This window comes from Gossypium hirsutum, chromosome A05, assembly GCF_007990345.1.
Source record: "Gossypium hirsutum isolate 1008001.06 chromosome A05, Gossypium_hirsutum_v2.1, whole genome shotgun sequence".
Lineage (NCBI taxonomy): Eukaryota > Viridiplantae > Streptophyta > Magnoliopsida > Malvales > Malvaceae > Gossypium > Gossypium hirsutum.
Window position 1 is genome coordinate 108,293,887 of NC_053428.1, and position 10,437 is coordinate 108,304,323.

General features: G+C 29.4%; 1 protein-coding gene across 15 annotated transcripts; it reads right to left on the reverse strand.

The window, feature by feature from the left end:
• Positions 1 to 1,569: 1,569 nt before the first annotated feature.
• Positions 1,570 to 5,879, reverse strand: LOC107944816 (dynamin-related protein 12A). 15 transcript variants are annotated; one of them, XM_041114519.1, is made up of 11 exons: positions 5,394 to 5,838; positions 5,128 to 5,198; positions 4,793 to 5,018; positions 4,456 to 4,506; positions 3,907 to 4,113; positions 2,996 to 3,078; positions 2,757 to 2,843; positions 2,646 to 2,656; positions 2,498 to 2,565; positions 2,206 to 2,363; positions 1,570 to 1,895 (listed from the first exon to the last, which is right to left on the reverse strand). In XM_041114519.1, exons 6-11 carry the CDS (start codon positions 3,013 to 3,015, stop codon positions 1,841 to 1,843), a joined length of 399 nt encoding a protein of 132 aa, XP_040970453.1. In that variant the 5' UTR covers positions 3,016 to 3,078; positions 3,907 to 4,113; positions 4,456 to 4,506; positions 4,793 to 5,018; positions 5,128 to 5,198; positions 5,394 to 5,838; the 3' UTR covers positions 1,570 to 1,840. The 15 variants fall into 15 exon arrangements, 11 of the variants coding, with proteins under 11 accessions (XP_040970453.1, XP_040970452.1, XP_040970451.1 ...); XM_041114518.1 differs by having other exon boundaries at positions 2,996 to 3,324; positions 3,871 to 4,113; XM_041114517.1 differs by having other exon boundaries at positions 5,130 to 5,879.
• Between the last annotated feature and the right edge of the window lie 4,558 nt (positions 5,880 to 10,437).

Consider the following 10,437-nt stretch of genomic DNA (forward strand, 5'->3'; position numbering starts at 1 on the left):
ATTACTTTTTGTACGGTGTAATGCTACATCTAAGGTGATTATGATGATATATGTTGATGACATGGTATTAACAGGGGATTTAAGTAATGAGATTGATGAAGTCGTGACCAAACTCAATTAAGAGTTCTTTTTGAAGGAAATTGGTGACCTAAACTTCTTTCTTAGCATTGAAGTTCAACAATTGAGTCATGGTATTTTGCTTAGTCAACGGAAATACATTTTGGAGCTACTTGATATGACATCAATGCTTCATGCTACACCTACACCAACCTCAATGGTAAGTTTGTCAAAGCTTTGTCAAAGTTTAACTAGCATTCAAAAATATCGAAGCATTATTGGAGCACTACGATATATATGCATTGCACGCCGAAATATTTCATATGCTGTAAATAAGTTAAGTCGATATGAATGCACCGTTTGACTCTATTGCAACCTCGATTCATTAATTGGTTCAACTGTCTAAGGTGAATAGAAGTGTTTAATTGTAGTGATCACTTAAGCTGCACTACAAAAATCATGTAAAGAAAAAAAAACACAAATTTGTTTATGCAGTTCAGTTTTCCTATGTCTATTAAATCTAGTTCAGAGAGTAACTTTAATATCTTTAACTCACAATACAACACTTGAATCACATTTTATCACTCTCTAAGTATAGAGACCTCACCCTTGTACCTAAATACTAAAACACTTGCGTCTAAATTCCCCCTAAGAATGTATACAGGAAAAACAAATAGTTTACACTTCAATTGCACTCACACAATAAGTTCTCTTTTGAACAAATAAAGTGCTTATCTCCGTATACTCACAGACAAAACCTAAACAAGTCAAAGTTTTTAGACTTACTAACATGCTAGAGATTGATTACAATGCAACATGTTAAAAATAGCAAAAGTAATAATGTCTAATATAACGTGATATGAGGAGATTCATTTTTCAAGGTAATCTTTAATGAAATCCCGAATGATTCTCCATAATTAAAGAGTTGTATATTTCAATCCGATCCAATCCAATTTGCATAAGACAATAGGTTAATTTTCAAAGTCAAGCTTTCATATCTTTAAGATATCAACATAGTTAATAGTTCAAAACTTTTATTTCAATAAATTGCTAACATCTAATATGATAAGTTTATTGCTTTGTCACTGGGATGATAGTAGTGAACATTGTTGAGTGCCATTTAGAAAAATCCACTACAGCAAAATAGATTTTTAGCGTCCTTTTTTTGGGCCTATAGCGGCGCTTATAAGCGCCGCTAAAACCATCTGCGGCGCTTTTACAAACGTCGCTAAAGGTAATGCCGCTAACATTTTGTGACGTTTATGAAAAAAACGCCGCTAAAAATCATGACCTTTAGCGGCGCTTTCCCACAAACGCCGCTAAAGGTCATAACCTTTCAAAAAATTATTTTATTTTAATTAAATAATATTTATTTCTATTTTAAATATTATATTATGTTTAATTCTTGAAATTTAAAATTTAAACTCTATACTTTTAAGGATAAATAAAAAATATTAATTAAATTAAATTTTCCATTAAAATTTAAACTTCAAAACTAAATATAAAAATTAATGAATTTAAATTTAATATATAACATTGATTTAATATGTAATTTAATATATAAAAAATAACACACACAAACACACAAAGTATTACAATTTCTAAAACAAAATTTATCCTCGTGAGAAAATAATGCCAATTCTTCATCACCTCTCATTAATCAAAGGAAAAAGATAAAAAAAAAAGAAGAAGAAACAATATACAACAGAGGGCTGGTTCAAGCTTATGTGAAGCCAAAGTATTGCAATGCCTGCATATAACTTAGAGAATTCCTTTGATGCTTTCAATTCAACCGCCAGAGAATCCAAAACACCGGAACAGAAAGCCAAAGTATGCACCTGTAAGCCAAAGTCAGGCCAATAAGGAAATCACTTATACGACCCTCAAGGCCACATATGTCAAAGCACATTATCTGATCTCTTTGAATTATGAGATGGAAAGATAATTTTTAGTAATGCCACCATAATGCAGGAATTAGAATTTGTTTCGACAAAAGTCATTGATCATGTTATTAATCATGTGCCTTTGCATGTACAGGTGTTGCATCTAAAACCTACATAGTTTAAATAAAAAATATCACCAAATCCATTGCCTATCCTCAAACAATCTATTATTTAGATATGTAAACAAGTCAAACAGAACTTTTACCATCTCAATGTCATTTTGATAGGTGTAGTAAGACAAGAAGTGAACACATAGGCAGGAAATTCAGCACTTTGAGGAAGAGTCTCATGAGCTTCACACGCAGCCAGAAGAATGCAGTCTCTTGAAGATCCAGGGTAGTTAGAAGTGCCACAGTCAAGAAGCTATCAATCAAATTCAAATAAAGAAAAAAAGAAAATCAAATAAGGCTAGAGAAGGAAGACAATGATGTCTATTTGAATAGCACCAGCCAGAAAATATACTAGTGACAAATTGAGGATAGAACGCGAGCAAGTACCTCAATAAAGGCATTAACAACCATTTCTGCAGCAGATAAGGCTAGGGAAGGAAGACAAACAACCATTCCTGCAGCAGAGCAATCAAAAACATATATAGAAGGTGTTTTTATCCAAGAATCAAGATTGCTGATAGGCAAGGGAATATACTGTGTATAACTCTGCACAGGAAATGTTCAGGCTTAGCAAGGAGAAAAATTGGCAAATAGAGCAAAAGAAAAGCAACAAGAATTGATTCCTAACAGTTAAACAAGTGAACACCTTATTAAACAGCCAGATTTCACCATTTGCAGTTGGCTTTGGAACACCATGTCCATTGTAATGAAATAAAACTCTGACTTGGCATATCTGCAACATGTATTACAAAGTTTATTCACTTCATCCACTGTAGGATCAACTTCGACCTTACTGTGAGCCAGGCCATGTTTAATAGAAAGAATTAGATTCTAAACTTGATGGAATAGCCTGTAATGAGACGTGGTATAAGATGGTGTTCAAACCTTGGGCTACCACTTCTCATATTGATCTCTCAAGTTTTTCCCAATAGTTTCCACTGCTTTTTGTGGTGCCATAGAAAAAGGGTCTGCAACAATGAAAGAAAGAAAAAGTGGAACATACTAATATCAATGGACATTAGATTGAAAAAATAATTATATATTTTAATCATTTTGCGACCAAAGAATGGATGTTGGATAGAAAATATGATTGAAAACTTATTTTGTGCAAGTGCAGCACAAGGATTCCAACTTTTTCCTCCTTGGCAACCAATAAAGGAAGGCCAGTACAAGGGTTGTATATAGAAACAATAAATAGATAAGCATCCCTGAGACTGCATGCAAAATACAGCAAAAGTTTCAAATTAGTAATTATAATTTTGAGTGTTTAAAAATTTGTATAATCTATCAGATTTCTTAATTCAAAATTATCAATCAAATTCAATATATTGAATCAATAAATTATTTGTGCGATGACTGTAGCCTTTTTTAAGATAATTTATTCTATTTTCACATATTTTAAGAGTCATGAGTATTACCTTATAGTATTTTATTTGGCCACTATTTTTATTTTTTAATTAAATAGAGAAGTGTTTATTAATTATACATATGCATATTTTACAATAAAAAGATAATATGTCAGACTCCACACTTGTTATCATTTTAATATTTACTGATTGTTTAACTAAATACATTATGATAATCGATGAGTAAAAAAATGATTTTATTAAATTATTATAATTTCATGAAAAATTTAATATAATAAAATTTGCTATTCAAGTGATGGAAATTAACTAATTAGATCTGCTATTAACTAATTAGATCAAGTGATGGGTGATAAAGTGATTCGAATATATTTTTGTATTGATGAGATATATTACCTAATTAGATCTGCTATTCAAGTGATGGAAATTAACCTCGCGATCAAAACGACCTTGCCTGAGAAGTGCAGGATCTAACAAATCTCTACGATTTGTAGCAGCCGAAAATATAACACCTTGCCAGTATCAAACCCATCAAGCTCTATTAGTAGCTGATTCAAAGTAGTTTCCTGCTCCTGAGTGGCTGCATTATACAGGTGGTCTGTTGTTTCCTTGAAAATCCCCTTGAAAATCCCCTGACGTCTGATCAGATAGAAAGAAAGAGAGAAAATCATTTACATATGATCTTAAAGACAGCTATGTTTTTCTCCTCTCCACTAAATTCATCTATAGTTATCTTCCTACTCATAATTGCAATGATAATTGGCCTGTAAAAGGCTGGTACAAGTTACTAATATCACATGTAATTCCAGTTCATGGCTGTTATAATGGTATTATACAAGTCAAAAAATAACTTTGCTCATGTAATGATGAAAATGCCCCATCCAAGTCTTGTTCAATGTTCAATATAAAAAATCAAGATAGAAAAATAGCAGGCAAAATTTCTTTGATGCATGAACAATATAAGCAAAGATGGGAACATACTGGAGTTTCACTCATAGCCTTGTGAACCAGATCCTTCAGAATGGAATGAGTCTGAAAAATGTAACAAATGAAATCAATCCAATTTGAAGCATCACTCTATGACCAACATGATCCTTCGTAAACCGAGACCTTAATAGCAATTAAAAATTATCAACATTTTTTATGTAAGACAACTAAATAGAAGAGGATTGCAAGAATCTTGATACTTGAAAGAAAAAAAATGTTTTTTAAGAATCACAACTGAACTGATGCTGAAAGAAAAAGAAAACCAGATGACCTTGGTATGCAAAATTAAATATGACAGATATACCATTTTTTCTAAAATTTACTTTCATACCGCATCAACAGCAGCCTCAGCTGGACCTCTGATAGTAACTAAAGTAGATTCAATCAAACGATGATATCCTTGTTCAGGAGCTATTAAATGTGGTTGATAGCCATCAGCTTCAGTAACGAGCTTCCTAATATTCTCCATTGATAGTTGTCTGTCAAATTGCAACCTTTTCAAAGCAGCAGGAAGTTGGTTGTCGAAAACATTGTAAACCTTATCACCACCAGTACGCCTGTGAACAACATTGAAAGTCAAGACAAAATCTCTAACAAAATTGGAAAAAATTGAATGATGTTAAAGAGAGGTGTATTGAGGAAGGTAAAACAAGACGTGATACATACACCTCATCTAAATGTTCTATGAAATTTTGATCAAAAAGACGGCAAATCTCCATAATTGTGTACAACTTCCCCTGTATAAGCATCTCAATCATCAGTAATTCCTAAAGAGCTTATAACTAATAATCAACTGAAAGTGGAATAGCCAAAGATATTGAGAACAAAAATTCAACAGTGTTTGTTCAATGTGGTTATCCCATTCGACCGACCAAAGTCTCAAAGGCAGTTTATGGGTCCTATATATGAATACTGTTTATGTTTGACTTAACTTTTAACACCAAAAAGAATCAATTAACGGAAACAAGAAAGGAGGAGATGAGATCGAGCCAGATCTTGGAATGCCTTCAGGGATTGTGAGAAGAGGCTGAGAAGAGCAATCGCAAAGGCAAGGTGGGCAAGTGTTGGAAGTGTGGCTGAAGGCTACTAATCCTTCCATGAAATGCCAATAGACAGAACCCCACCTTCAACGCCGGCGTCTGGTTCACTGCCATCTCTTCTATCTCAGAGCCCCACCTTCAACACCGCCGTCTGGTTCACTGCCATCTCTTCTATCTCAGAGTCTAACTGGAAACCAAATCAAGATTGCTGCTGGAGAGTTTCTTGATTGAAAAGAGAAACGGAGGGGTGAGATTAGGGGTGTTTTGAGGATATCGATTTTAGGGGAAAAAATTAGGGGTTTCAGAGGGGGGAAAATTTTGGAATAAGACCGCGCCTTTTTTGAGATGATTTTTTTTGTGGCGTTTTTATAAAAAACGCTGTTATTGTTAATGTTTTGCTGCGTTTTTTTATAAAAACGCCACAAAAAATCATTTCATCTTAAATAAAATGATATCGTTTTTTTTACTAAAATTTTTTTATTTTATTTGTTAAAAATTATTAGTTAAATAATTTTATAAAATATTTATTATTACTATTTTTTATAAATTAGTTTTTATAACTAAAAAATTAAGTACTCTGAAAATAAATATCGTGTATTTTAATAAGAAAAAAAATAATTAAATGGTTATAATTAATTATTAAGTTAAAATTATTTAATGTAAGCAATCAATCTCTCACATATCAAATTTCTATTAAAGATTGAGACGTTAATCATAATTTTATATTATTCTTTTCCGATCTAATCTCCATTTCATTAGAGATATTTCTTCCTAACTAAAATATAACTATTTTGCTAGAATTCGATGTGGAATGATTTTAGTTTTTGTATTTCATTTTTATTTGTTATAATCTGGTCCTATCCAAAATAGTTAGTTACCTATCCATATCAATGATTTGTTACTTTTTTTTATTTATTTATCAATATTTTTTTAAAATCTAATATTTAAATACATCAAATGGTTTAGATTAAATATTTTTAAATATAAAAGTATTAATTGATTGTAAAAAATTTAATCATTTAACAAAACTTAAGTAAACCTTAAATCCTAAACCATTTAATATATATAAAGTTTATCTATTATCTCTTAAATAATTTAAACTATAATCATAATTTTAAGATATTAAAATTAAAATTATCTTTTTTTACAATTATATATGTAATTATTTAATATATAAATTAAAAAACACTAATTAATCTAAACCCTAAATCCCTAGCCCCTAACCCCTAAACCTTAAACCATAAAACATAAACCTTAACCCCCCAACCTTAAACCCCAACCCCTTGAAACTTAAACCCTAACCTTTAACCCATAAACCATAAACCATAATTCATAAACCTTACAATAGTAACTCATAAACATTAAACCCTTAATCATATACCATAAACCCTAAACTATAATGATAATTAATTCAATATTTTAAAATTAATAATATTTTAAAATTAATACTATCTCTTTTACAATTATATAAGAAAATATTTAACATATAAATTAAAAAACAATTAGTTATATACCAAAAATCTTTAAAATTATTTTAAATAATAGTATTTTAATTTTCTTTCATATTTGTGGCGTTTTTCAAAAAACGCCGCTAAAGATCAGCATTAGCGGCGTTTTTTAAAAAGCGCCGCTAAAGGTGTACTTATAGCAGCGTTTCTTAAAAAAGCGCCGCTAATACTCGATCTTTTGCGGCGTTTTTAAAAAGCGCCGCGAAAGCCACTAAAATCTCAATACAAAATGATGGCGTTTTACAAAATTAATTTGCGGCGTTTTCTAAAAAGTGCCGCTAAAGGTGTACATATTGCGGCATTTTTACAAAAGCGCCGCTAATACTCGATCTTTAGTGGCGTTTTTAAAAAGCGCCGCAAATGCTCGCTCCTTAGTGGCGTTTTTCATTCAAATGCCGCTAAAAACGCCGTTAAAAACCTATTTTGCTGTAGTGATCACACCAAAACTTACCTCAATAGAATCACATTGGAAAGCAAATTGCTCAGATACTTAAAAAGGGACAGACTATGGATTTTCTTATAGAAGGGGAGGATGAACTACACTAGCATCCTATGTTGATGTTGATTGGGCTTCATCCTTGGAGGATGGAAGAAACTGTATATATGTGGCAATGAATTTAGTTGCACGGTCACCATCAATTTTTGAAGCGAAATATTGAAGCATGAAGCGTGCATTATCAACTAAATGTTGTGTCTCAAATAGAAGCTAATGATTAAAGGAAATAATTAAAGGAACAAAGAATTATGGAATTAACAGAGTATAAATAAAAGTTAGTGCCCTAACTAATAGTTGATTGTTAGTTGTGATTAGTCAATAGTTAGTTAGCCTAAATAAATAGACTATAATATCCACTAGTGTTAAAAGGTCTTTTTGATTGATTGAGCTGTGTTTACTTGTGGTTAATGTAAAAATAGTGGCAGCAATGAGATTAGATATTGTAGTGTGTGAGACAAAAAATAAAAATAAACGTACCACACTAGAGGTAAACACCCGTCTAAAGAGACCAAACTTTTTTAACTAACTTTTACAAAATTAAGAAATATCTATATTCTCTTAAATGTGTTTTAGCTTTCTCTCACACCCTTTATTTTTTCTCCTTTTCATTATCACACCTTTGTTCTTTCTTTCATTTCTTGTTTTTTCATTACAATTAATTTTATCTAAAAATACATTAAATAAAATAGAGTATATTTATTAAATAACATGCGGCATTCATTTTTTTTAGAGATTTCGGTTTTAAATATTACATATACGATAAAATAATATAAACTTAAGTTGTGTTGATAAAATAAAAAAATAAACTGTTAAAAATTAAGTATTAAATTCTTAGTGCTAAATTTTATAGATGCTGAATTTATATTAGAAAATTATTTGATAAATAAGTAAATATAAGTAGGAAATATAATTATGTTGTTTGATAAAAATAAATATTTATTTTAAAAATTTTCTTTATTTTTAATTTTAAACTTATTAATATAATCTTTTATATTATTTTGGATATGTTTGATTGAAAAATAAATATTGTAATTTGAATACCTCATTTAAAAAAAGAAAATTTATTGCTTCAAAAAAAAGATAATTTATTTTAATATTTTAATAAAATAAACTTGATTTAATATTTTATACATTGAGTGATAAGTAAGTATTTACCTATTTATCTTATTTAACATTTTTTAAAATTAAAATAATTAAAAATTTTAATTTCCATATAAAATAAAAAAATTTAACGATTTACCAAGTTCATCTTTAGCTTCAATTGAGAAATTATTTCACCCGTCATCAATAAAGAAAAATTACTGAGATGATCGTGTTTTTCATATTTTTGTATGTATTTCGGTGCTTTATATTGGTGGATCTCTTTTGAGGCTTTGTATTATATGTGTCATCATTTTAAGATTTCCCTTTATGAATTAATGACATTTTTAAATTTTATAAATTATATTAATACTTATTCTTTAAATTATCATTTTAATTCTACCATACAACTTTGATTTTAAGTTAAAAGACTTGTGGGGTGTGCCTCGTACTTTCGATCGAATAGATAATGATAACACGATGAGAAGCTTCCCGACATTGTGAAGACGGACGTGTTCCTAACATAAATCAAGTTTCTTCTTATTTTTTCCTAGTTAAACTATGATTACTAAAGAGATTTTTTAGTATGATTAGACCTCTAATTTTAGTCTATTTAAAGGGGTCTTCTATCCTTATTTTGAAAGGTCAATTAAAAGGCAATTAAAAAATATAGTATGTAATGCACTCAACTCGATTTGATTCACCGGATCAAAATTTTGGAGGTTACTACTCAAAACACTTAACACTTACAAATCGGTTAACAAATTTTCTTTTATTTACAACTCTACCTCTTATTTACATTAAAAGACATAATACGAACAAAAAATAATATTATAAATGATTTATTACAAAGATTTCCAAATAAATTCCTTCTTTAATTTCAAGTATTTTATTAAACCAACTTTTATGGATAAAATCCTTTACATGCTTTAAACTCAGTCATTGTATGCATAATAATTCAATATAAGACTTCACGGCGTAATTCTTACATCGTCTCTCCTAGCACAGTCTCAAAAAAATTAACTTTGAAACATAAATACATTGCAAATAAATTTTTAAAAAAAAATTAGTGAGAGAAAACACAGATTACCTTAAAATGATACTCATATATAATCTATTGAGCCATCATGGCCATCTGCTCTTTCTCAATCATTTATTTTTGCTTTGGGCGAATGCCATCATAATCCCAAAATTTCACTTATACGTAAACTACCCCACTCTACTCGTGCCAGTTTTTTCAACAATTTATATGTAATTAATTAACTAAAAATAATATTTCAACAATTTATATGCAATAAACTAAGAAAATCAGTAGTTAAAGTTGATATATTTGCCAACAATTAAAATAACTTCTTAGTTATCTTAAAATATGATGATCAAATTCTAATACATTAAAGGAAAAGATAAAGTTTTTGAATTCTCTTAAAATAAAAGAAAGTAATTTATAATTAAACCAAAAAAAATTGAAACTTATGTAACCTAAAAACATTATGAATAAAGCCATATCAAATATTTAAGACAATAAATATTCAAATTTTAATTTGATTCACAAATTAATTATTTTACAGAAAATTAACAAATAAAATAGAAACAGTTTATGCAAGCGTTGCACATATGGGCCGAGCTGGGACGGACTTATGTAGTGATATTAGCATATTTTATGATTGTCCAAGCCTGACCTGGCTCGAAATATTAACCTCAAGTTTTGTCAAGCTCGTCCATATTTGACCCAATCCTATTTTAGGCCTATCCATATTGTATTTTTAATTCTTTTTTAAAAATATATATTGTTTTTAATTTAATATTTTCTTTTATTATTTTTTGGTTAATTTCTTTATTAATTTTTAAACAT

Excerpts from the sequence above, each read along its gene's own strand:
- LOC107944816 (XM_041114511.1), bottom strand. The coding sequence starts at position 2,852 with ATGTTGCAGATATGCCAAGTCAGAGTTTTATTTCATTACAATGGACAT. Across the intron at positions 2,364-2,497 it reads TTGTTAATGCCTTTATTGAG|CTTCTTGACTGTGGCACTTC; the intron begins GTACTTGCTCGC and ends TTTGATTGATAG. Across the intron at positions 1,896-2,205 it reads ATCAAAATGACATTGAGATG|GTGCATACTTTGGCTTTCTG; the intron begins GTAAAAGTTCTG and ends TTTGGCTTACAG.